This window comes from Neofelis nebulosa, chromosome 1 (genome assembly GCF_028018385.1).
Source record: "Neofelis nebulosa isolate mNeoNeb1 chromosome 1, mNeoNeb1.pri, whole genome shotgun sequence".
NCBI lineage: Eukaryota > Metazoa > Chordata > Mammalia > Carnivora > Felidae > Neofelis > Neofelis nebulosa.
In genome coordinates this window covers 794,577-819,878 of record NC_080782.1, presented here as the reverse complement: position 1 = coordinate 819,878, position 25,302 = coordinate 794,577, and the positions used below count along the sequence as shown (strand labels likewise).

At 64.0% G+C, this 25,302-nt stretch overlaps 1 protein-coding gene across 7 annotated transcripts; it reads left to right on the top strand.

The window, feature by feature from the left end:
* On the top strand, positions 1–24,191 carry TERT (telomerase reverse transcriptase). 7 transcript variants are annotated; one of them, XM_058711759.1, is made up of 16 exons: positions 1–230; positions 345–1,626; positions 6,151–6,346; positions 7,645–7,825; positions 8,329–8,508; positions 8,901–9,059; positions 9,656–9,751; positions 10,358–10,443; positions 11,168–11,281; positions 11,664–11,735; positions 13,333–13,521; positions 16,743–16,869; positions 17,255–17,316; positions 19,667–19,791; positions 20,625–20,762; positions 23,717–23,828. In XM_058711759.1, exons 1-16 carry the CDS (start codon positions 12–14, stop codon positions 23,719–23,721), a joined length of 3,231 nt encoding a protein of 1,076 aa, XP_058567742.1. In that variant the 5' UTR covers positions 1–11; the 3' UTR covers positions 23,722–23,828. The 7 variants fall into 7 exon arrangements, with proteins under 7 accessions (XP_058567742.1, XP_058567470.1, XP_058567213.1 ...); XM_058711487.1 differs by lacking the exon at positions 23,717–23,828 and adding an exon at positions 21,224–22,043; XM_058711230.1 differs by lacking the exon at positions 17,255–17,316 and having other exon boundaries at positions 23,717–24,191.
* The last annotated feature ends 1,111 nt before the right edge of the window (positions 24,192–25,302 follow it).

Genomic DNA, 25,302 nt, shown 5'->3' with positions numbered 1-25,302 from the left:
CCTCCCCGACCATGCCGCGCGCGCCCAGGTGCAGAGCGGTGCGCGCCCTGCTGCGTGGCCGCTACCGCGAGGTGCTGCCCTTGGCTACCTTCATGCGGCGCCTGGGGCCCCAAGGCCGGCGGCTCGTGCGGCGCGGGGACCCGGCGGCCTTCCGCGCGCTGGTGGCCCAGTGCCTGGTGTGCGTGCCCTGGGACGCGCGGCCGGCCCCCGTCGGCCCGTCCTTCCGCCAGGTGGGCTGCCCTGGGGACCCCGCTCGGGCCTGCCGGGGTGGGAGAGGGAGGGCTGCGCGCTCAGGCCCCGGGGCGCCTCCGTCCCCAGCACCTCAGGACCCCTCCACCCCGCAGGTGTCCTGCCTCAAGGAGCTGGTGGCCAGGGTGGTGCAGAGGCTCTGCGAACGCGGCGCCAGGAACGTGCTGGCGTTCGGCTTCGCCCTGCTGGACGGGGCCCGCGGCGGGCCGCCAGTGGCCTTCACGACCAGCGTGCGCAGCTACCTGCCCAACACGGTAACCGAGACCCTGCGCGGCAGCGGCGCCTGGGGGCTGCTGCTGCGCCGTGTGGGCGACGATGTGCTCGCCCACCTGCTGACGCGCTGCGCGCTCTACCTTCTGGTGGCCCCGAGTTGCGCCTATCAGGTGTGCGGGCCGCCGCTCTACGACCTCTGTGCACCTGCCGCCACTCGGCCCCTCGCCTCCTCCGGCCACCGGCCTGGGACCCGGATGGACCTCAGACCCACGCGCCAGGCCCGAAACGCGGGCGCGAGGCGGCGTCGGGGCGGCGGCGGGAGCAGCCCGCCTCTAGCCAAGAGGCCCAGGCGCGACGTGACCCCAGAGCCGGAGCCACACAGGCCCTCTTCCCGGGCCCCCCCGGGCAGGGCCCACGGGCTGAGTGGCGGCGAACCTGGCGCAGTGACATCTGCCAGGGCCGCCGCGGAGGCCAACTCCGGGGAGGGAGGGCCCCCTGGGACTCGGCTCACCTCCGCAGGCGCACAGCTGCCTCGGCCCCAGGGCTTGCCCCTATCACACCTATCACACCCTGAGACCAAGCACTTCCTCTACTGCCCGGGAGGCAAGGAGCGGCTGCGCCCCTCCTTCCCGCTCAGTGCCCTGCAGCCTAGCCTGACAGGGGCCCGGACACTCCTGGAGGCCATCTTTCTGGGCTCGAAGTCTCCGCGGCCAGGGGCTGCCCGCAGGACTCGCCGCCTGCCCGCTCGCTACTGGCGGATGCGGCCCCTGTTCCGAGAGCTGCTTGCCAACCACGCCCGGTGCCCCTACGACGCGCTCCTCAGGACGCACTGCCCGCTTCGAGCCCCGGCCCCTGCGGAGGGGTCTAGCGACCGGGCCGGCGGGGGGGCGGGCGGCTGCGCCCTGGGGCGGCCCCCGGGAGCCCCCGGAGGCCTGCTCCAGCTTCTCCGGCAGCACAGCAGCCCCTGGCAGGTGTACGCTTTCCTGCGGGCCTGCCTGTGCAGGCTCGTGCCCGCTGGACTCTGGGGCTCCCGGCACAACCGGCGCCGCTTCTTGAGGAACGTGAAGAAGTTCGTCTCCCTGGGGAAGCACGCCAAGCTCTCGCTGCAGGAGCTGACCTGGAAGATGCGGGTGCAGGACTGTGCCTGGCTGCGCGGGAGCCCAGGTGAGGAGCCCGGGCGAGCAGGTGCCTGCTGGACCCCTCCCAGCCTTCCCGCACAGGGGATTCCTGCCTGAGGTGGGCGGTCCACCTGACTCCACCTCGGACCCCCTCCCGGCCTGTTTGCATGCACCTTCCAGGTTCTGACGGATTCAGGCAGGCCCTGGGTGCCAGGGACAAGCAGTGATCAGATGTGGCACACACACGGGCAGGGCTATGGCAACAGACGGAAGTGTCCAGAAGCTCTCACGAGCGTACCTGCATGTTGTTCGTCGTCCTTTTTGACTTCAAGGTTTAGCACCTTGAAACGGTGCCGCACGGATAGGAGTGGCCGCTGGGATGAGAGCCCGCTCCTCTGGGGGCGGGAGATGAGGCTCCAGGGTTTCCACACACATCCGCTCAGCCAGCATGCGGGTCCAAACGCCACGGCAGGGCTGGCAGAGGGGGATGGGGCCCCAGCCCCATCTTTTGGAACAAGGGGGTCCCCGGGGAGCAGCGGGGTGCTCTCCTGCTTCAGGGAAGTGGGCTGCCTGCGGGGCCTTGACTCTGAAGCTGGGCCCGCGGCCTCCCTCCCGCTTTCGTTGTCTGGGTTTGATGTTGAGTTTTCTCCGGTCCAGCCACCATCCAGCCCCCTGCTGGCCAGCACCCTCCTCCTCGGCACACCGGTGCCCGGAGTGCCAGGGACCAGCCAGGACAGACCGGGTGTCTGCCACTTGGCCTCCCCCGAGCTCCCGGACGTCTAGATTGAAGAAGACTGCGGAGGTTGGCAGCTGGGCTGTATGTCGCAGGCTCCGGTGGTGGGGAGGGCTGGGCATCTCCAAAGACCTCCCTTCCAGTGGCCTCTGCGGGGGGCAGTTCCCCAGAGGCTCTGGGGCCAGCTGATGGCAGGCAGCCAGGGCGACCTTCTGATAAGTTGGGTTTGTTAGTTGTTTTTTTTTTAAACTGTGGGAGAACTACACACAGCAGTGGCCTGTTCTCCCGACAAATAACTACACAGGAGACACTGCTGAGCGTAAGCGTGCTGTCACACGGCAGATCTCTAGAACGTTCTCGCCTGACGTGCTGATGTATCCATAACCAGCGGCTCCCTGCCCCGTGCCACGCGGATGGGCCTCGAAGGGTCTGGCACCCTCGGACAAGCCTCCACAGGGCTTGCGCTCTCGGGCCGTGGCTCACTTTGTGGAAAGGGTTGAGTTCTGTGGCTCTGTCCCAGCGTCACACGAGGTCTGCCGTGCCTCTGTGCACGGCACACGAAAGGGGGCTGGTGCTCCCCTGGGGTTGAGGGCCGAGCCCCCGCACCTCCCTGTGTCCCTGCACCCTCGAGCTGTGGCTCTGGCCATCTGCTCCTTCCCAAGGCCGTGGTCGCACCAGTTGCCCACCGGGCCGGATGAGCGATGCAGGGACAGCCTTGGTCTCTAAGCTCTGCTCTGGCGGTCGTGTCTTCTCACCCCCTGCACCCCCCCTCCCCACTGCTGGAGCACCCCTTCCTCTGTGCAGGTGCTCAGTTCGCAGCCCCCGGGCTCCCTTGCCTCTGTCAAGCCAGCCCTCACCATTGTCCTGCCTGTTGACTCCCGTCAGAAACCTGGTCCCCATCCCTGGTGGCCAGACGGCCGGGCTGTCCACGTCTGCCTCCGGGTGTTGCTAGACGTCACACGGTGGATTCCTGGTGGAGACTCTGGAGGTGCCTCAGCACCTCCCACTCACTGCCTGTTCCCCGGAACCTACCATGGGCTGGCGGCTGCCCTTGTCTCCTTACCCTGGGCTCACGTGGCTCTTGTAGGCTGTGCTTTGCTCCCGTCATCCTGTCCCGTTGACTTCTCTGTGACCACACGATGGCTTTTCCTAACTGTGGGTGGGAGTGTGGCCCCCCCCCCCCCCCCCGCCGCCGGGGCCCCTTTGACCCTTGGAGTAGAAAATGCTGTCTCAGGGCCTCACTGGCTCAGCTGGGTCTCTGGGGACCGCATCCCACCTTCCCCCAGGGCCACCCGGACTCCCTTCCTAGCTTCTCAGGGGTGAGCGGCTGTGATTCCCTCCTGGCTGTGCCTTAGCTGCGCCCCAGGTTTCCACGTGACGTATCGTGTTCCCATTTCAATCTTCTCCATCAGCCAGTTATTCAGCTGCTTGTTACTGGTTTTATTGACAACAGGAGCTGTGCAGCAGTGTGTGTGTTAGACCCATTTCTCTGAAGCTGTGCAGACACGTGTTCCGTGTGCAGGCATGTGTTATGTGTGCAGACGTGTTCCGTGTGCAGACGTGTGTTGTGTGTGGAGACAGGTGTCCCATGTGCAGGCGTGTGTCCCGTGTGCAGGCGTGTGTTCCGTGTGCAGACAGGTGTCCCGTGTGCAGGCGTGTGTTCCGTGTGCAGACGTGTGTTGTGTGTGCAGACAGGTGTCCCGTGTGCAGGCGTGTGTCCCGTGTGCAGGCGTGTGTTCCATGTGCAGACAGGTGTCCCGTGTGCAGGCGTGTGTTCCGTGTGCAGACGTGTGTTGTGTGTGGAGACAGGTGTCCCGTGTGCAGGCGTGTGTTCCGTGTGCAGGCGTGTGTTGTGTGTGCAGACAGGTGTCCCGTGTGCAGGCGTGTGTCCCGTGTGCAGGCGTGTGTTGTGTGTGCAGACAGGTGTCCCGTGTGCAGGCGTGTGTTCCGTGTGCAGACGTGTGTTGTGTGTGGAGACAGGTGTCCCGTGTGCAGGCGTGTGTCCCGTGTGCAGGCGTGTGTTCCGTGTGCAGACGTGTGTTGTGTGTGCAGACAGGTGTCCCGTGTGCAGGCGTGTGTTCCATGTGCAGACGTGTGTTGTGTGTGCAGACAGGTGTCCCGTGTGCAGGCGTGTGTCCCGTGTGCAGGCGTGTGTTCCGTGGGCAGCTGGTCGCCTGCGGCACGTTGCGGTGCTTGTGCCCCAGGCGTCTCCCTCCCCGAGGGGAGGCGCTGACGGGGGTGTGGGCGTCCTTGGGGGTGGGCTTGTAGGTTTTATCAGGTGGGAGCACATTTCAGAATCCTGATGTCCCTGACGATCGCCTCCGAGTACCTGTTCCCTTGAAGTGTGTGTTCGTGCCTGCAGGGCGCCCGCTGGCCCTCTGGGAGGGCGCTTGCCTCGTGCACACTTCTGATCCGTTGCAGCCCGTGCCTGGCCCTCCCACGGCCTCGTGGTTCGGCTCCGACCAGCAGCACGAGCCGGACTGTTCATCCTCCCTGCCATCCAGCCTGGTCATCTCTGCCACTGGCCTGCAGGCTCTCGTGTCTTTCCCGTGACCACAGTTGAGCCTGGATGCCCCCCCTTTCTTCCCGATCTGGCCGCCTTTCCCACGCGGGTCCTCCTTCCCGTTCTGCCCCTGTGCTCTGTGTCTTCTCGGTGTCCCTCCCCCTGAGCAGCACAAGGGCCTAACCCCCACCTCGGTGTCCCCACTGCCTTAGTTCTGTCCCAAGCTGGGGGTCGTTGTGTGCTCTGTGGTCAGTGTGGGCGAGCTTTGTCCCCTGCCCTGCCCTCTTTCACCGTCCTGTCCTCTGTCCCAGACCAGCTTCTGGACCCCCTTTCTTCTCCTTTACGGTTTCTTCTGTGTCAGTTATTGGTGGTGAAGCCCCCAGCCGTATACATGCCACCGCCTCTCACCCTGTGAGACCTACTCGTGACGTTTCTGGGTGCACGTCCCCTGCTGTGCGTCCCACAGGGTGGGGGGCCCTGGTTCATGTCCCCGGGCCCCTGGCGTGCGTCCCACGGAGGGAAGGGGGCCCCGGTGTGCGTCCCCAGCCCCATGTGAGTGTTCACGGCCCCACAGCGTCTGGCAGCCCTGAGCTCCTGTGTGGCCACCTCTGCTTGTCTGAACCTTCGCAGGTTCGGCCTGGGAAACCGCAGGCATTTCTGGGTCCTGCTGCGGCTGGTGATGCCGCTTAGCGTCCGTGCGTCACCGTGTGGAGAGCACGTCTCTGCTTCTCCGTCACCCTGCTTGTAAGCCGGGACTGATGATGGAGCCTCGTCATCTCTGGCCGGTAGAAACGTAACGGGGGCACGGGTAACTTCGGCTTTCTGGTAGCCACGTTACAAAGTAAACAAGGAGAGGTGAAGCTAATCTACTGACGTCTTTTTTTTTTATTTATTAAAAAAAAATTTTTTTTTTAACGTTTATTTATTTTTGAGACAGAGAGAGACAGAGCATGAACGGGAGAGGGTCAGAGAGAGGGAGACACAGAATCTGAAAGACGCTCCAGGCTCTGAGCTGTCGGCACAGAGCCCGACACGGGGCTCGAACTCACGGACCGCGAGATCGTGACCTGAGCGGAAGTCGGACGCTTAACTGACTGAGCCACCCAGGCGCCCCTACTGACATCTTTTCTTAAAGCCCAGCGTGCCCAGAACATTCTCCCCTCGGCACGTGATCGCGAGAAGCATCATTACTGACGCGCGCCCCTCCTCTGGCTGCGTCCCCGGCCCCCCGCCCCCTTTCAAGCAGCCAGTGGTGGCCGCCACGGGCAGTGCCAGCGAGGGGAGCTCACCGGGCGCGAGGCTGAGGCCGGGTTCTGTGCCTTTTCCCGTTTCAGGGGCCCGCTGCGTCCCAGCTGCCGAACACCGCCGCAGAGAGGAGGTCCTGGCCAAGCTCCTGTGCTGGTTGATGGGCACCTACGTGGTTGAGCTGCTCAAGTCCTTTTTCTACGTCACGGAAACCACATTTCAGAAGAACCGGCTCTTCTTCTACCGGAAGACCATCTGGAGCCGGTTGCAGACCATAGGAACCAGGTGTCGTAGTCAGCGTCACTCGATCGTGTCTTGTCCGGTGCGTGCAGATGAGAGTCCCGAGTCCTGCCCACCCAGCGGGCTCCGGGCTCCCTGTGGGCCCCTTGTTGGGGGAGCCACGCTGGGCACAGACTCCTGGCACCAGCCCCCTCCCGCTGCCGCTTACCTGTGGAGTCAGAGTTTGGGCCAGCTGGGCTCTAGGGTCTCAAAAGCAGAAGTGTGTGCCGAGTGGAAACAACCGTACGGGCAGGTTGTTGGCTCACCCCTGGCATATGGCTCAGATTCTGTTTTAGTCCACACAGAATAAATGGGACTGTGTCACAAGTTGGTAAAACCTGGCCTATTTGACAACGGATCTGGGGGAAGTGTCTGGGGACGCAGGAGGCTCCCGCTTGAGTGGCCTCCAAGTGGCTGCTACGTCTGTCTCCGTTGCCCAGAGGCTGTTTTACGTAAAGGACTGAAGGATTGCGGTGAACGTAGGCTGGACGGGGTCCGGTCAGGGGATGGCGTGACTGGTGGAAACCCGAGCCCTGCGTCTCTGCAGCCTGGCCGACGTGCCCAGCGTCCTCTCGGGCCTTGGCAAGGACCCTAATGGCGGGACCAGGGGTGCTGAGCCGTGTCTGGCATGTGGGTGGAGCCCACGACCTGAGTCGAGATGTCTTCTGCGAAGGAGGCTGGGCCGGAGTCCCCTGAGCCATGTGGCGCTGGGGCCCGTGTCCTCCTGCGTCTGGAAGAGGGTCTGGAGGCCTTTATCGTAGGTTTGAGTTAATAGACAGCACGGCCTATTTAATAACTTAAATATTTCCTGGTACCAGACCCAAAGCAGCCATTGAGGCTTCTTGCGGGGACTGTGGAAACCATCCCCCTGCCACGGGGGGCATGTGACTACCACGGTGGGCTGGGCAGGCCGCCAGCCCAGGGAGCACCTGCCCCTGCCTGTGGGTGGTTTTGGGGGAAAGGGTGAAGGTCACAGGTGACGAGCCGGCAGGTCCACAGAGAGATGATTCTCTTCCCCTGTGGGGGCCGCACCAGTCACCGCCTCCCCCTACCCTTGCCCAAAATTCCCGCCTAGTCCCAGCCTGTGCCACCGGGGGCTCTGCGCTGGAAGGAAGCAGGTGTCCTGGCACCCTCGGTGGGAGGGCGCTCCAGCAGGCAGCCGGCCACGGCCACAGCCACAGCGTCCCGGGTTGCTGGGTGCCTGACTGTGCCAACGTGCGAGCACTGGTGCCCTCCGCCAGGCTTGCCCACCCTGGGCTCTGGCAGGGCTGTTGAGCCGTATCCCACGAGGTTCTCTGTTTCAGACAACACTTCAATAGTGTGCATCTCCGAGAACTGTCAGAAGCAGAGGTCAGGAGACACCGGGAAGCCAGACCCACTCTGCTGACATCCAAACTCCGCTTCCTCCCCAAGCCCAGTGGGCTTCGGCCAATCGTGAACATGGACTACGTTGTGGGAGCCAGAACGTTCCGCAGAGACAAGAAGGTCATCGCTATTGTTTCGCTTCTAAGCAAAGTGCATTTAAACCCCAGCTTGGTTTTGAGGCCGACAGGAGGCCCAGAGAGGGGTCTGTGGCATTGCCAGATCCACGGAGGGCAGAGCACCACGGGTGGGCTGTCCATCCAGGTGTGGAGAAGGAGCTCAGTGGCAGGCCTGTCTTAGGAGACGCCCAAGGTGTCCCCCCACCCCCCCTCTGTGGCCGGGGGCTCAGCAGGTGAAGGGTGAGCCCTGTCACCAGCCGCAGTTTGTATACATAGTTTCCAGGGTCGTGGGACAGGTCCCAGGGAGGCCCCAGGGGCTGGGGGTGGGGCATGGTGGGATCGGCCACCTGGCCCTTCTGGGCGCTGGGTGGGTGAGGGGACGTGCAGAGGCAGGGAGCCGCCTCCTCTCTGGGGGCCCGGTAGGTGGGGGCGGGGAGGTCCGACCCGGGCCCCCTTTTGCCTGGAGTTCTCTGATGATGCTGCCCGTGTCCCTGGCTGGCCCCACAGGTCCGGCATCTCACCTCGCAAGTGAAGAACCTGTTCAGTGTGCTGAACTACGAGCGGGCCCGGCGGCCCAGCCTCCTGGGGGCCTCTGTGCTGGGCATGGACGACATCCACAGGGCCTGGCGTAGCTTCGTGCTGCGCGTGCGGGCTCGGGACCCAGCGCCCCAGCTGTACTTTGTCAAGGTGGGCACCTGGCTCCGGTCCCGCCGTACCAGAGGGAGAGCCGGCCGGGGACACGAGGCCCGCGGGAGCGGCCCCCCCCCCCCCCCACCAGCTGGCCCTGCACCGTGGGCTCTGGCCAGGGGGTGGGAGCGGCTGGCCTTCAGGCCCCTGCGTTCGCCCCAGTGAGGCGCCCCTCGGTGGAGCCACGTCACGTCTCGGGGAACCTGGAAGGACGCAGGCCTCCCCTGGGGTGCCGAGTCTGGGGGCCACGGGACAGGTGTGTGCGGGGGCAATGGGGCTGTCGGTGGGCGTCAGGGTCTCTTACCTGGGTCTGCTGACGGCAGGACCTGGGAACCCCGGGGGCCGGGTGAGCACACGAGCAGCTGTAAACAGACGCCTCCATTCCCACGCAGGTGGACGTGACGGGGGCCTACGACGCCCTCCCTCAGGACAAGCTGGTGGAGGTGATTGCCAACGTGATCAGGCCTCAAGAAAACACGTACTGCGTGCGCCAGTATGCAGTGGTCCAGAGAACCGCCCAGGGGCACGTCCGCAAGTCCTTCAAAAGACACGTAAGACCCAGAGGGGTGTGTGTTCCACACCGAGGGTGTCTGTGGTGCGGGTGTTTCTTCCCAGGCCCCTGTGCTCACCGGGGAGCCCCCTCCTCCCACCACTGCCCCCTGTGCTCACCTGGCTTCCTCCCTCCAGGCCCCAGGTGGCAGCTGCGGGCTGTGGTCATTGCCCCTGTGCAGCCGGAGCAAGCCCCTCGGGCACCTAGCACTGAGGGTTGGTAGGACTCCAGAGGGAATCACGGCATTGGCTCATTTCTCTGAAGTCCCTCCTCCCTGGACCTGCCCCCGTCCATCCTGGCTGCTTAGGTGGCCCCGGACCCCAACCGCCATCCGCTCGGGCTCCACCTGCCACGACAGGGGTCTCGGGAAGGTGGGCTGCCCCCAAAGACTGGACCCCCAGCGGCTTCCTTCGGCATGGCCTCAGTTGTCAGGGGGTGTGACCAAGGGGCTGTTCTGCGGTCTGTGGCCGTGACCTGCTCCCGGGGCCGTTCCCAACCTCCACTGTCAGACGGCGCCTGCCTGCCCCTCATTGCAACTAGGCCTCCTGGCCCCGGGGGGTGTGCACCCGTCTCACGCCCCCTCCTCTTTGCCTGCAGGTGTCCACCTTCGTGGACCTCCAGCCTTACATGAGACAGTTCGTGGAGCATCTACAGGAGACAAGCTCCCTGAGGGATGCCGTGGTCATCGAGCAGGTGGGGGTCAGGCACGCAGCTCGCTGCCAGCGTGGGGCGTGGACGTGGCTGAGGCCGCCGTCCGGCTGGAGGAGCCCCCAGGGCAGCCTCTTCGTGAACCACACTGCCAGAGGCTTGCAGCTGCCTGTGGCTGCCTGTCTCCCTTTCCCACCGGGCCAGGTTCTCTGCTGCAGTCCAGTTTGCTAGACGTCCTTCCCCTCAGCTTTGACCAAGGCTGAAGGAACAGGTGCCCCCTTCCTTGGGACAAGTCGGATTTGCCCTATAGCCCCACCTGGGATCGACCACCTAGTGGGAACCCGTTTTTCCTGCGTGTAAGCAGGGGCTGTTCCTGAGTGCGGGGCCCTCGGTGACGGACCAGCCCACGCAACACCAGTTATCAGGGACAAGCTGGCCCCCCCCCCCACTGAGGCTCTGACGTCCCGACCCCTTCTCCCCAGCCGGGGCCCCACCGGGTGATGCAGGTCACACCGTGGCGCGTGCCGTCTGGGCCTGCGTGGCTGGAGCCCGGCCGGGGCCACGGGCCACCCGGAGCAGCGTCCGGCACGGTGCGCCTGCCTGTGTGCATCACGCGCCCTCGCCCGCCCGTGTCTCCCTTTGTTCCCCCAGAGCTCCTCTCTGAACGAGACTGGCCACAGCCTTTTCCACCTCTTCCTGCGCCTGGTGCACAACCACGTCATCAGGATCGGGGGCAAGTAAGTCGGGTCCTTGGCACCTTCCCGTCCTGTGAAACCCTCTGTGCTGGGTGGGGTCACGGTCCGGACAGGCGCTGTGGCCACTCGGCCGGCATAGCAGAAGCGAGGCTCCCGGGGTTCCAGAAGCCCTTTGGCGTTTAAATGCTGGTAGATAATTTTTCTGTCTGTGCAAACAAGACTTAGCTTCCCTGGGTAAGCAATTGTACGAGGACCCCAGGGTGCGTCTGCTGAGAGCAGGTCCTGGGGGTTCAGGCTCACAGCCAAGGTCGTTGGGGGTCAGCCTGGAGGGTGGGCACCTTCCGTGGGACCATGCCCTGTGCACTAAGGGTGGGAAGCTTTTTGGGAGGGGCTGTTATGTTATGAATGACCGTAGTTCTTGTTAAAACGTAACTACGTGAGGAGGATAAGCCAGCATCTTCCTGAAAGGCACCCTCACAAGTGCACAGCAAGGTGAGCCTTGACGAAGGAAGTGCACCGGCTCGTGCATGTAAGTGGCACCGAGGTCAGAAGGGGACTTTCTCCGTGGACAGGGCCACACCCGTGACACCCACTTGCTGTCTGCTCTGATCTTTAGGAAAAGGGTCGAGCCCCTTGTGGCCGTCGCACGTGTGAACAGACCTCGGTTCACACGCCCCCAGGTCTGCGTGCCTGCGTGTCCGCGGGATGCACGGGAGGCCCGCCGTGGCCTGCTGCCACCTGCCGCTACCCACGTCCCATCCCCTAGGTCCTACGTGCAGTGTCAGGGGATCCCCCAGGGCTCCATCCTGTCCACTCTGCTCTGCAGCCTGTGCTACGGGGACATGGAGAGCAGGCTGTTTTCCGGGATCCAGCAGGACGGGTATGGGTCCCCTTTGTGTGTGTGTGTGTGTGTGTGTGTGTGTGTGTGTGTGTGTGGTCCTGCCTCCAGCCGCCTCGTGTCTCGGGTCCTCTTGACGCGGACGGGGCCACCCTCTTGTCTTTGTGTCGGGTCACGTGGTGGGCAGCAAGCAGGTCGTGAACACAGGCTCATAAGCGGCTGCGAATGCGGCCAAGGCTCGGGCTCCCACCGGAGCCGCACCCTGGCCCCAGAGCCCGGCCGCCGCCCAGCCTACCCCCCCTCGCCCCGCCCCGCCCGAGGTGCGAGTCTTGAGTCAGGTTCTCTGGAGAGAGTTACTTCGTTCCCGTCCTGGTGAACCCCGACACGGGGTCCCCCGATGCAGTGCTGGGCGGTCCTCTCGTAGGGTGCTCCTGCGTCTGGTGGACGACTTCCTGCTGGTCACGCCTCACCTGGCGCAAGCCCAAGCCTTTCTCAGGTAGGGGCGCTGCCCGTGTCCCACGGCACGGCTGTGGCTCATGAGCCCTCGCCGACTTGACGGGCGGAGTAGTAGTAATTCTCGCCTGGCGGCCGTGCCTCCCAAGTGCCCCAGCCTCGGGCGAACGGCGCACTGTGCGTCCCGGCTGTCCTGAGAGCCAGGCGGCAACCACGCTCGCTGAGCCTCGAGGGGGCTGGAGCCTCGGGCGTGGCGGCAGGCGTGCGTGCTGCTATGGGTGGGGGGGAGCGGGCTTGGGTGGCCAGGCGGGCGGGGACTGTGTCCCCGGAGGCCCCCTGCAAGTCAGGGTGTGTGCTGTTCTGGGCAGACAGCAGAGGGGCAGGGACACCCCCGATGGGGCTGTGCCACACACGGAGGGAACAGAGGTGAGGGCTGCACCTCCTGGGGCATCTTTCTCTCTGCAGGCCACGTGGGAGGGACAGCGGGTTCAACGGTGCTCCGAGGCCTGGGACCACGTAGGGGGCTGGCTCATTTCTGCAGAGTGAACATGTGGGGGGCCGGCTCATTTCTCCAGAGTGAAGTCTCAAGTTTGGGGTCCTTGCCTTGGGAAGGGCATCCCCAGCACTGCCCCTCCGGGGCCCCAGGAATCCAGGGCTGATTTTCAAGTGTGCTTTTCCAGAGAAGGAGAAGATCATTAAACCCAGGGGCGTTTGCTCTGGTCACTCTGCTATCGTTGGACAGAGCCATCTGGGCAGCGTCCCTGCACCCCGAGCCTGCCCACAGGGGTTCCCGGCAGCCCGGGGCAGGATTCCCACAAATGTGCACTCCTCAGAGTTCAGCCCAATGACAAATTTGGATCCTCGGGCACAGCCATGTTCTAAGAGCTCCTTAGCCACACGTGGCCAGTGGCTGCCTGGGGGTTCAGCACAGGGTCCTGCTGCCATCACAGAAAGTTCTAGGGATGACGCTACAGGCAGGTGGCTCAGTGTATGTCGGGGTTCCACCCAGGATGCAGACCACTTGGGGCAGATATCCTGTGTCCGGGGGGAGATTTTTGAGGATTCATTCAGCCCTGGCACCAGCGTGGGTGGGCCTGGAGGCCGGAGGTCCACGGGGCAGGCGCTGGGGCTATGGTCTCAGGAAGACGCTCCCTCCTTGGTTCACCCATCCTGTGTGTCAGGCCCTTCCTGATGCAGAGCCCGCCCATGGCAGACAGTCACTTCTTTTAAAACTGGCATATTACAGTTGTGGACCTTGTCAGCCGCCACTGTGACACTGTGACCTGTAGCTGTACATGTGGACGCGGCTGGCTGTCCCCAAGAGGGTTTCAGCCCCTGAGCTCTGCCTGCCCCCCGGGCCCCGCCTCCCCCATGGTCAGCTGGTCCCGAGCTGACAGCCCACCTGGGACCTGGGGCCTGGGGCCTGGGACCAGGGTCGTCTGGTGTCTGCTCGTCCCCCAGGTTTCAGCGTCAGCCCTTCCCCGGCCCAGCCACCCTGCTCTGGGCGCTGGCCTCGCTCACCCAGAAGCCTGTGGGGACGGGCCCCTGGAGTCAGAGCAGGGCCCTGCCTGGCTTCCTCGGGCACCTCGCTGGGGCCTGCAGACCCCCTCCGGGTGGCTGATGCGGCCTCTCTGCCCCAGGACCCTGGTCAGCGGTGTTCCTGAGTATGGCTGCACAGCCAACTTGCAGAAGACAGCAGTGAACTTCCCCGTGGACACCGGCGCCCCCGGCAGTGCGGCCCCCCTCCAGCTGCCCGCCCACTGCCTGTTCCCCTGGTGCGGTTTGCTGCTGGACACGCGGACCCTGGAGGTGTTCTGCGACTACTCCAGGTGCGTGTGACGCAGGTCGGTACTCCCCGTTCCTGCCTCCGTGTGACCCCGAGAGCTCAGGCCAGCGGTGCCCAGCTTCAGAGGGCGCGGTGGGCACTCGCCAGGTGAGCGGTTTCCTGGGCTTGTTCTTGGCAACAGGAATTTGTGCGGCAGACTTGGGGGTCACCAGTGTGTTTTGCGGGGACCTGCTGGGCACAGGTCTCTTTAGGACCAGGGCACACGCCGTAACGGCCACCGTGGCCTCGCTGGGTCGCCTTTACCCCTCGGGAGCGGGGCCGTGGAGCATGGGGGCTGCTCTGGACACAATACTGTGGCACCTCAGGCTGCCGGGAAAATTACCACGGGCAGGGCCGCTAAACCAGGTGTTCATGCACTCACATCCTGGAGGCCATGAGCCTGGGATCCAGGTGCGGGTGGGCTGGTTTCTCCTGAGGTCTCTCTCCCTGGTGTGTAGACGGCCGTGGTCCCCCTCGGACCTCCTGCCCCCCGTGTTCAAGGGTCACTGGTGTCTTTTTCTTCCTCTAAGGACATCGGTCCTGTTGGATCTGGGCCTATGGCCCTAGCCTTAATCACTTCTTAAAGACACTGGGGTCGCGTGGGTTAGGGCTGCCACACATGGATTTTGGGGACACAGTCGAACCCCTAACAGCCAGCTTCCCTGAGCCCGCGAGCTCCCAGGCTGAGCTCAGGCTTGGCGCGGACACAGACAGACTCAGGATGGATGTGGATGCACGAATCTGCCTTTTTATGAATAAAAAGTACAGATTGGAGATTCCAAGGCAGTGGGGGATGGCGGGCCTTCCGCTTTGCTGTGTTGGTGACCAGCTGTCCCGGCTTGAACACTCCCGGTCACACTCGGTCCCGTTTTAGGGGTGCTCTCTGGGGAGAAGCAGGTGCAGACGCTCCCCGCTGCCTCAGCCCTGCTGCCCCCGCCCCTCACTCCGGCCCTCATCCGTGCTCCGTCCGGGGGGGCCCTGGCCTCTCCCCCTCCCCCCGCGCCCCTGTCTTTGGTTGTTCCCGGCTTCCGGCCCTCCCTTGCCGTCTGGGCCCCATCACACTGCCCGGCTCTCTGTGCCCCAACCACACTACTTGGTCATAAACTGCACGCCAGTTTCCTGCTCCCCAAGAAGCTATGGCCATTTTGGGGACAGCATCCCATCCGGGGACTGTCCCTGGGTAAGGATGATGCCCCAGAGCAGGTGGGTGTCGCCGGGCAGCTCTGCTCCTGCAGGCCCTGTCAGCAGGTGCCCGTTCACAAAAGCGGCCCCAAAGGCCCAGCCGCGGAGGCAGAGGCGCCTGGGAACCCGCGACGGCACTCGAAGCAAGGGCTCCACGGGCCGAGGAGGAGGGTGAGCGCCGTTTTGGGAGGGACAGTGACAACGCAGACCTCCCAGTCTTCCCCGAACCCCAGATCAGGCGAGGTGGGGGGGTGGGGGGGTTCCGGGCAGTCATAGCCGGTGACAGGCGAGTTCGCCTTGGTGCGGCGGGTGGAGCCAGGGTGACTTTATGTCTGGGCGAGTCGGCCCCAGCCCTGCCACCTGGCGCCCAGGAGACAAAACAGCAGACCCAGCGCAGCACGTGGGTGGAGGCCATCCTACCTGGTGCCGGGGGCGGGGGTGGGGCGTGCAGCCTGGGTGGGCCTCAGGCCAGGGTGAGGTGGGGAGTGGCTCTGAACACCTGTGAGCAGGAAGGGAAGGCCACCTCGCAGCCACGTGTCCTCGCTGAACCCGATGTCTGGGGCCCACAGCTGCGTCTTGGGCATGTCCTTCGGGGGCGGGTTAGGGACCGGCCCCGGTCACCCAGCGTCGCAGGGAGCGGGATTCGAACGCGGGCCCGGCTCCAGCACTCTCGCTTCCGTGCACCGAGCTCTGCACGGGTGGACACGGGGGCTTGTAGCAGACGGCAGCAAGAGGCCACGGTAGCCACCGGCACGGAGCAGAGGGCGGCGGTCCTGAGTGCGGTCGGCCGGGACCAGCCCGTGGAGGTGCTGGCGGAAGGCTCTGCCCACCCACCTAGGGCGCTCAGGCCCCGTCCGTCCCTCGGGCCCCTCGGCAGTGCTGTGGCTAGCCTCGTGGGCACATTCCTGAGGGTGGGGCAAACTGGACTGACTTTTCTGGAAAACAGTAAATTCACATTATGGTCCTTGAAGCGTTCATACGTTTTCCCGGTAACTGCACATCCAGAAACCCGTCCTCCAGAAAAAAATTCCTGGATGTTGTCAGAGATCTCACCTGACCGTTTGGGCCGCGTGACTTAGCACAGCCAACAGCGAAACGACCTAAATCGTGGCCGTGTAGGTGTTGATGCCTCACCAAGAAGAAACCTTATTCTGCCATTAGAATTGCTGTCAAGAGGCACCCGGTGGCTCAGTCAACTAAGCATCTGGCTCTTGATTTCAACTCAGGTCACGATTCCAGGGTCCTGGGTCCGAGCCCTGAGTCAGGCTCTGCGCTGACGGCACGGAGTCAGCTTGGGATTCTGTCCCCCTCTTTCTTTCTGAAAATATATAGACGTTTTTAAAAAATTGCTGTCAAATAACATTTAATAAGATGAGAACTCGGACTCGAGACAAGTGTGTCCCAAGCTGGTACTAAGGAACACGTCCCAGGACACATGTCACGCGGGTCAAGGGCTCATTTTGGGGGCTCAGGTGCAGGGAGGCGGTGTGGCTGGAATGCCCACAGGTGTCACTGCTGCCGAGTGGGTGACTTTCCTCCCACTGCCCGTGTCCTCCACATTTCCCACCTTGAGACCACGTCAGAGGGGTCAGGCTGTCTGTGGGGCGACCTCCTCCTCCGAGAAGCCCTCGGGGCTGTCGGAAGGCACCAGGCTGTGGCCTCAAGGCCCCAGCTGCCCGGCGGAGCCTGACGAGACCCCAGCCAGCCTGGACCCTCTCCCAGGAAGGCGCGTGCTTGCGTGTGATCAGTGCGTTGGTTGAGTCGCACAGATCTTGCCGGTGCTGTGTGCCGTTTGTCAATAACAAACATGTAAATGCCCTGCACCGTGACCCAGATGCCTGTGGTGCGTGGGTGCCCCACCCCGTCTGAGTCCTCGTGCCGTCTCCCGCTGCCACTGGCCCTGGCTTCACACGCGGGCGGGGCCGGGTGCGGGCGGGCCGACTGCGCGCCTGGCGTGTGCGGAGGGCTGGAGTCTCGGGGGCCCCCCGCTCCGGAGTCTCGGGCCCCGCTCTCGAGTCTCAGGGGCTCCCCTCTGTGCCTCAGTTACGCCCAGACCTCCATTCGCTCGAGCCTGACCTTCAGCCAGGGCACCAGGCCCGGGAGGAACATGCGTCGCAAGCTGCTTGCGGTCATGCGGCTGAAGTGCTGCGCTGTGTTTCTGGATCTGCAGGTGAGCCCGCGGCCAGGGGGCACCAGCAGGTGCCCGAGCTCAGCCCGGCCCGCTGAGAGCTACGCGTGTTAAATACATCAGTGTTTGTGTGTGTGCGAGTGTGAACATACGGGTGTGAATGCCCTGAGTCCCGCCTGGGCCCCTCGTCCTGGGCACCTGGGTCCCTCCCCACAGAGGGGTGGGGGTCCGAGGCCTTGGGGCTCAGGCTCTGGAGCCACTGGGCGCTCACATCCTGTTTCTGCCTGGCTGTCCTTCCCTCCAGCAGCCCCTGCCACCACGGCAGGGCGGGGCCGCCCAGGCCACTTCCTTCTGCCTCCATTTGACCTGGTGACAGAAATTGACGTTCCGGAGGCATTTGCAATGTTTTTCTTTCTTTGTGACCCAGGTAAACAGCATCCACACGGTTTATACAAACATTTACAAGATTTTCTTGCTGCAGGCCTACAGGTGGGTTCACCAGCCACACCACCACATGCCACAGGACCCTTTGTGCCCTGGGCCTCCCTCGGCCTGGAGCACGCCCTGCCCTCTGGGTCCCAGTATCTGCAGAGTTTTCAGTCACACACGCTTTGGCTTCGTGCATGTGCACGGATGCTTCTCAGCGTGGGAAGTGCCTGTGTCACCAGGCAGTGAGGGGTGGCCAGCGTGGCCTGGGGTGTCCCCACTCCTGTGTCCTGACCCAGGACCTCACAGGGGCCTCGGGTCTCAGGATCAGGCCAGTACAGGTGAGGGTCCACAGCTCTCTGATGTCCCCCGGAAATGGGTGGTGGGACGTGGCTCCCGAAGAGCCCAGCGGTTATTCTCGCCCCACTGATCATGTGCGTCTGGAACATTCTCCATCCCTGGGAGCTTCCAGGTCGTCCTGCTGAGAACGGGGACGTGGCTGGGCAGTCGTGGATCCCTTCCGTGCCTGTGCTTTTCTGAGTCGTGGGGCGGGGGGGGGGACGTTTCCCCCTTCAGGCTATGTCGATGCCTCAGGTCACGTCACCGGCCCTGGCCTCAGGGTCGCAAAGTCGGGCTTTGCTTCAGCTCAGGGGAGCAGGCAGCCTCTACCCACAGTCAGGACAGACGGGTGTGTGCACCGTGGGGCCAGACAGGGGCCGAGCATCAGTGTAGAGCCCCCCAGAGTCCGCGTTAGCTGGTTGTGTATTTGTTGTGGAACGAGGCAACTGTCTCACGGGAACTGGGCACGGCTGGGTGGCTGGGTTTCCTCCCAGAAACCCCCTCCAGGCCCCAGAGCACCTGTGCCCCTTGCGGCCGTGGGGGCGGAGACTGCCCGGCGTTCGTCCACCGTCGTGTCCCGGGAAGGCCTCGCTCAGGGCTCCTGTCCTGTGCTCTGTGGTTGTAATGCTGCCTTTCCCTGCGTCTTCCAAACCCCCTGCCTCTGCTCTCGTGGGCGAGCTGTCTCGAGGTCTCTGACAACGTGCTCGCTATAAGCATGAAGGTCCCCCCATCCCCCCCGCCCCACCACACACAGCTAAAGACCGAGGTGGACACATCCTTGCTTTGCAGCCTTCCTGCAAGGGCAGGCCAGTTCCCCGGCCAGCTCCACGCCCCGGTGGCCAGGTCATGTGTACCTCAAGGAGGGGCCCCACTCTCGTGTCCCCACTTGTGGACCTGTTCCTCGTGAGCCCAGGGACACCTGCCCACCAGGGAACATATTCAAATCCTGGGTTCAGGCGAGGAACCCTCGGCAGCTCTGTGCTCCTCGTGAGGGTGCATGTGGCCCCAGACGGCGGGTACCCAGAGCTACTGGCTTCTCTGGCCACATGCAGAAGCATCAGCCGTTTCCAAATACAGAGGCTGTGGCAGGTGGGAGGCCCTAAGAACACCACCCTTTCTGGGGCGGGAATGTGGAAATGTGAGGCTGGCCAGTGATGAGTGGGCGAGGCCGTGTGTGTCCACATGGCCCTTGGGGCAGGACCCTCTCGTGCAGTGTCCCATCGGAACCCTCGGGCTCAGCTCCTTTCACAGCTGAGGGTGGGCGTCGGCCTGGAGGCGCTGGGAGAACAGCGTCCACTCAGGAGGGGTTCTCCACCTGCAGAACGTGCTCCCCCCCAGCGCCCTCCCCCAGGGCTCCAGGGACCGCCCTCCCCCCCAGGTCCCTCCCCCAGGGCTCCAGGCACCGTGCTCCCCTCTAGGGCTCTCCCCCAGGACTCCAGGGAATGTGCTCCCCCCCAGCGCCCTCTCCCAGGGCTCCAGGGATCACGCTCCCCCCCCCAGGTCCCTCCCCCAGGGCTCCAGGGACCATGCTCCCCTCTAGGGCTCTCCCCCAGGGCTCCAGGGGACGTGCTCCCCCCCCAGGTCCCTCTCCCAGGGCTCCAGGGACCGCGCTCCCCCCCAGGACCCTCCCCTAGGGCTCCAGGGACCGTGCTCCCCCCCAGGTCCCTCCCCCCGGGCTCCAGGGACCGTGCTCCCCTCTAGGGCTCTCCCCCAGGGCTCCAGGCACCGTGCTCCCCCCAGGGACCCTCCCCCAGGGCTCCAGGGACCGTGCTCCCCTCCCCTGACCCTGGGACATTTGTGCCTTCCAAACCCAGCTCTGGTTCCTGCAGGTGGGAAGTATTTCGCACACCAACATGGTTGCCACACCTGTAAAGACAGGTTACTGGTGGGGCGACGCGCGCGCAGAAGGGGCCCAGGTGGTCAGTGAGCACGTGGCGAGGCCTTGTCGTGTGGTCGGCCACGTGCACGTGCATCCACGCACACACATGCCCGTACACGTGCCTGCCGGCGGGGCACGCGTGCACACGCACGTTCCAGCCAGGGGACGCTGCACTGACCGGTGTCCCTCACTCAGGTTCCACGCGTGCGTGCTCCAGTTTCCGTTCAACCAGCCGGTGAGGAAGAACCCCTCCTTTTTCCTCCGTGTCATCGCGGACACCGCGTCGCGCTGCTACTCCCTCCTGAAAGCCAAGAACACAGGTGTGCGCAGTGAGCCGGCGCGGCTGGCGGGTTCGGGGGGGGAGTCACTCGGGGTGCCGGCAAAGCCCAGGCTGCTCGCCCGCCTGCTTCCGATCCCGGGCGCCGTGTGCTCCAGGAGCCCCCGTGCCGCACCTGCCGCCAGCGGAGTCGTCGGCGGGGGTGGGGGTGGGGGCTTAGGGAGGCCGGCTCGTGCCGCCTGCAGATGCGGTGGCCTTTGCCGACGGCGCACTGGCCTCTCGCCCGCCCTCTGCCCGAGGGCAGTGGTCCTGTGTGCTGGGAGTGTGACGGTCATTCCTGGCCTCCTCCTGGTCGGCACCTCCGTCAGGCCCGGGCGCGTTCACGCCTCTCCCCGGCCACTTGGGCAAAGGCGGGCCAGGGGTCGGCAGGGGGCCGGCCCCCGCACCGGCTGCCCATCCCAGGGGAACGTGAGGGGTGCCCACGTGGGCCGCTGGCCCGCCTCTGCCTGGCGCTCCCCGTCTGCAGCTCGGCCTTCCTCCGGGCACCCCCAAGGATGGTCTCCGCTCCCCGTGGCCTCTCCAGAAGGTTCTGGTCCGTCTGCAGCCCACGCCGAGCCGTGTCCCCAGGGTCCTTGCTGTTTCAGTTCTGTGCAAGTTTCTTCGGAAAAGTGGAAGGAAGCATTTCAGCCATCAGGGTCCCTGGTGCTTGTGTTGGGGCCGTCCTTGAAACAAAATCACCTGTTTGACCCCTGGCCTCTGCCCCTGCTCCTGGGCTCGGGGTGGCAGGCAGGGACCCCAGCTGGCATCGAGAGCATCAGAGGGGAAGAGGGCGGGCAGGGCCTCAGCGGTCCCTGTGTCTCTCCCCCCACCCCCCAGGGCTGTCCCTAGGGGCCAAGGGCGCCTCCGGCCCGTTTCCTTCCGAGGCCGCCCGGTGGCTCTGCCTGCACGCCTTCCTGCTCAAGCTGGCTCGTCACAGCGGCACCTACAGGTGTCTTCTGGGACCGCTCCGGGCGGGTGAGTGGCACAGCGAGCGCCAGCCCCTGGGGCGCCCCGCTGGGCAGGCACAGGGCCCTGTCCTCCCATGTGCTTGCATGGGCAGCGTGGCCCCTCCACGTCTCACTGGATGTGGCTGGGTCTGGAGCCCAGGTGATGGGGTTCAGGTGTCCCGGGTTGCAGGCTCTTTCTCACCGCAGGACCTGGGCACCCACCGGCCACCCCACCTCTCCACACCTCCTGTCCGTGGGGAGAGGCCCCCCTCCCTCCACAAGGGAGTCCCCCAGGCCCCGCCCCAACACTGGCACAGGGCCCCCAGCAACAAGTCTTTCCCAAACGCCCCTCTTGCCCACCCCACCTGGTGCCCAGAGCCTGGCCTGTGCACACAGACCGTGCCTGCCTGGCCTTCAGCGGAGTCCCGAGGCCGGGGGTTGGGGAAGGCGTTTCTTCCAGGCCGGTCTGATTTCACTTGTCCCTTACAGCCAAAGCACAGCTGCGTCGGCAGCTCCCGAGAGTCACCCTGGATGCCCTGGAGGCAGCAGCCTCCCCGGGCCTGCCCGCAGACTTCAGGACCATCTTGGACTGATGGCCCGTCCTCCTGGCAGGCCGGGGTGGGCTCCACGTGGCTCCACGTCACGGGTGGGGGGGGCCAGCTGACCATGCACCGCTGGCCAGGCCGGTGCCCGTGTCCTTGTGGAAGAGAGCCCACCCACCACCAGCTAGTGATTGGGGTCCTGTCCCTCAGCTGCTGACCAAAGGAGGGGGCAGGTGGGAGAACCTGGCTGGGGCGTCAGGCCTTCTGAATAGAGCACGTCTCGACCTTTGTCACGCCCCCATCGCACCCCCTGCTGTGGGGCAGCCCCAGTCTGGAGTGCGGGCGCAGAGATGCATGTGGGGTGCTCGGCGGTGGATGTGGGCTCCTTCCCTGACCTGCGTCCAGATGCATGTCCCATCGAGCTTTCTTCCTCAGAAGCCAAGGGCCCAGTCAGCTGTTTGAGACCCATCCCTGCCCCTACCTGTGACCTTGCCCTGCCCCTCCCACCATGCGCTGGCCTCCTGGAGCCTGAGTGTCTGGCACGCCCTGTCCACGGCCACCCCCACTTCCGGACTCTTCCCTGCTGGCCCTTGCTCAGCACACGGTGGCCCCAGGTTATCCTGGGGGTGCTCCTCTGCGTGGCCTCCTACCTCTGCACCTGCCACCTCCCCTGTGACTCCTGGGGGCCACGGGAAGAACACTCAGCCCTTGTTCTCATAGGTTTAAATGTTCCCATGTTTGCATTAAAGCACACACTGTGTGAGGTATCCATGCCGTTCTCTGTAATTACAGAGACTTACACTTGTGCCCCTGCATGATGTGCGGGATCCTTGGCCTGGCAGAGGTCCCAGGGGGCTTCTGGGGCAGGGATGTGGAAGTGGGGAGGGGGAAGGGGCGCCTCCCTGGGGCAGGTGCGGCTGGGTAGGGAAGGCCCCAGCCCAGCACGCACGCCGTCTTCAGCCGGCTCTGGCCGCACCGTGGGCCCTGGAAGTGGGGGTGGGCCTGTGCCCAGGACACCGGGACTTCCAAGCACATTTCTCCTCTGGCCGCTAGCTTCAGCGTCCACATGATCGGCGCCTTCCGGAGGGTTCCTCGGAGTGGACAGCGGGGGCATGATACGGGGGCTTGGGGGGTGGGTGGTAGCCCTGTGTTCTGGACCTGGGCCAGTGGATGTGCCTGTCCTCCTGCCCTCGTCTGTCCCCTCTGTCACTCTCCCATTTGCACATCCTGACTGCCGTGGGGCTCCTTAGTTCATGTACGGTCACATCTGTTTAGCTGGACTGTCCATGCTCGTGTAGAGCGGACCGTCGGCCAGCAGCACGGGGGCCTGGGAACAGGTGTCCTGCGGTCACCTGTGTGAGGTGGGGCTCAGTTGAACAGGTGTCCAGCTCTGCAGGCTGGGCTGCCTGAGCGGGGTCCCCGAGGGTGAGAACTTCACAGGGGATCCTGCTCGCACACCCGTGGGCCTCCCTGGCTGGACAGCAGCAGGGTGCCCCAGACAACCTTTTGGGGGAGGCAGAGCAGTTAGAGGTGACCCGGGGAGGTGAGGTGGCAGATGTCCTGGGGGTGTGACTGCATACAGGCATTCCCCACCCCAACTTTCTGATTCAGCAAATCTGGGGAAGGCCCGGGATTTGCACCTTTATGGAGTTCTAAATGAGGCTGGTCCCATGGGGGACCCCATGCTGAGAACCACTTCAGGGTGGACGGGGCCATCTTTTAAGCAGTGAGTGGCCCCCGGGGCAGAGCAGGCAGTGTGGCTCCAAGGTCAGGGTTAGGAGTTTGGAGGTGTGTAGAGGGCAAGGTCATGGGGGACACAGCTGAGGCCATCGGGGAAGTGACCAGAGGTCCTGGAGAGGCCTCATAGAAAGTAGAGGGTCAGGAGCCCCGCCCCGGCCCCTTGGGCTCCCTGGTCAGACCCTCACCCAATAGGCCACCCCGGGCTCACAATCCCTGGGAGGTGCCCCAGGAAAGGATGTGCTGTCCTTGGGGCTGTGGGCTTTCTCAGGGTGCCCTGCTTCCCATCCATTAAGGATGAGCCCACGTGTGGGAGACACTCGCGTGCCCTTGCAGACCACCAGGTGGGGGCTGTCCTGTGCATGTGGGGCTATGCAGGGTGCTGGACAAACATCCTTGAACAGATGGAAAAAGCTGGAAGGATTGTGCAGAGGGTAGCTCAAAGGGGGCATAGCCTGTGAAGAAAGGGCCCCACCAGGGAGCTGGCTCTCTGCCCTGTCCCCCGCAGCAGTGGGAATACCCGTAAACGAGCAGTTCCCAAGGCTTTCTTCCAGGGTGTCCCTGATGGGGCCACATGACAGATGTGGTGGGATACCATCAACTGGACCTTGGACGGGGTCGATGCTAATGCAGCCCAAGTTATCCAGGCGCGAATGTGTCTCATGTTGGGGTTTATGGATATTGTCTTTATGGCTGCTGCCAGGCTGAGCATCCAGATGACTGAGCTGACACGTTTATGGCCGACCCAAGTCCAGGGAGGACGTCGTCAGCGCACCGGAGGTGAGCAGTGCAGAACTGAGCCCCACCCAACCCCCCCACCCAGCCCCGTGGTGCCCTTGCTTTGTAAACACAGGGAGGACAGACTGCCCAACACGGGGGACAACCCCAGGACCCCGCACCGGACGTCTGGGCACCCGCCGCTGGCCCCCACCCACTCACGTGCCAGGGGCCCGGATCTGACGTTTCCATCACAGACCAGACCCAAGACGGCACCCACTCATCCTCTACACACACCAGAGTCTTCTGGTACAAGTATTTTGTCGGCATTTTGCTCAGGACCACGAATCTGTTTTGAAGTGCTAAACCCTTGAAAAGACATGTGCTTGGTCAGGCTCAGTCACTGAAACTTCCTGGTTTTCCTCTTTTGAAAGCCACCGTGTGCACTGCCAGACCTCCTCCAGGTGAAACGTGGAAATAGGATTTGTAAAAGGCAAAGGAATTGAGTTTTCTGGCCTTCCTTAGATCTAAGCTGCATGTAGAGAAGCTCTTTCACTCATGCACCCTGCAAACGTGTGTGCAGTAGGTGAGTTCAAGGTGAGTAGCTCAAGAGGAGACATAGATGGTGTCCCCAGGACCCCCGAAGCGCTGAGTGGTTTACCCCTTGAGCCCCGGTTCCTGCCCCTCCCTCAACTGCCATACCCCTGGGTGCGTGCTTGGCACCTGGCCACATGGATACTCTCCTGTGGAGGACACTGTAGAGTAAAGGGCTTCCCAAACCTGGGTGCCCTCAGAATTGCCCAGGCACTGTAGGAGGTGGAGTAGTGACCCCCCAAGGGCACCTGCTTCCTAACCCCAGAACCTGCAAGTGTTGTGTGACATGGCAAAGGGGAATTATGTGTGCAGGTGGGATTAGGTAGCTTATCAGTTGACCTCAAGATGGGGAGATCATCCTGAATTACCCAGGTGCACCCAGGGTGATCACAGGGTGAAAGGAGGATGGAGAAATGTGGGGGGAAAAGATTCGCTGACCTCACTGGCTTGTCAAGGCAGGAAGGGGCCACGAGCCCAGGATTGCAGCATGGGGGCCAAGGCGCAGAGCTACCCGTGGGACTTGGGGCACATTTCGGGGGGGGCACTCTTGAGTTAAATCCTTTGTAATACTCAGCTCCACTTGGGAGTGGGGGAGGGGGCAAGAGCAGCCGCGACAGGCGTCCTGGACAGGGCCCCCTGTGACCCTCCAAGAGACTTTGTCGGCCGGGACTTTTCAGCACCCCGGACAGCGCTTGTCCTGCCCAGCAACAGGAAGGCCATCCGTGGTCTCCTGTGGCAAAGTCACACAGCAGGCCTGTGTGTCAGGGCCCACCTCCTTAGATCTGATGCCTGGTTCACAGTGTTGTCAGAGGAGAGAGAGAGGGAGGAGGAGGAGAGGAAGGAAATGGATGGAGGGAGTGAGGGAGGAATTGGATGGATAGAAGAATGGAGGGAGGAAGGACCCGGGTGGCTCAGTTGGTTAGACATCTGATTCTTGATCTCAGCTCAGGTCTTAATCCCAGGGTCCTGTGCCCTCCT

Excerpts from the sequence above, each read along its gene's own strand:
- TERT (XM_058711230.1), top strand. The coding sequence starts at position 12 with ATGCCGCGCGCGCCCAGGTGCAGAGCGGTGCGCGCCCTGCTGCGTGGC. Across the intron at positions 1,627-6,150 it reads CTGGCTGCGCGGGAGCCCAG|GGGCCCGCTGCGTCCCAGCT; the intron begins GTGAGGAGCCCG and ends TTCCCGTTTCAG. Across the intron at positions 6,347-7,644 it reads TTGCAGACCATAGGAACCAG|ACAACACTTCAATAGTGTGC; the intron begins GTGTCGTAGTCA and ends TCTCTGTTTCAG.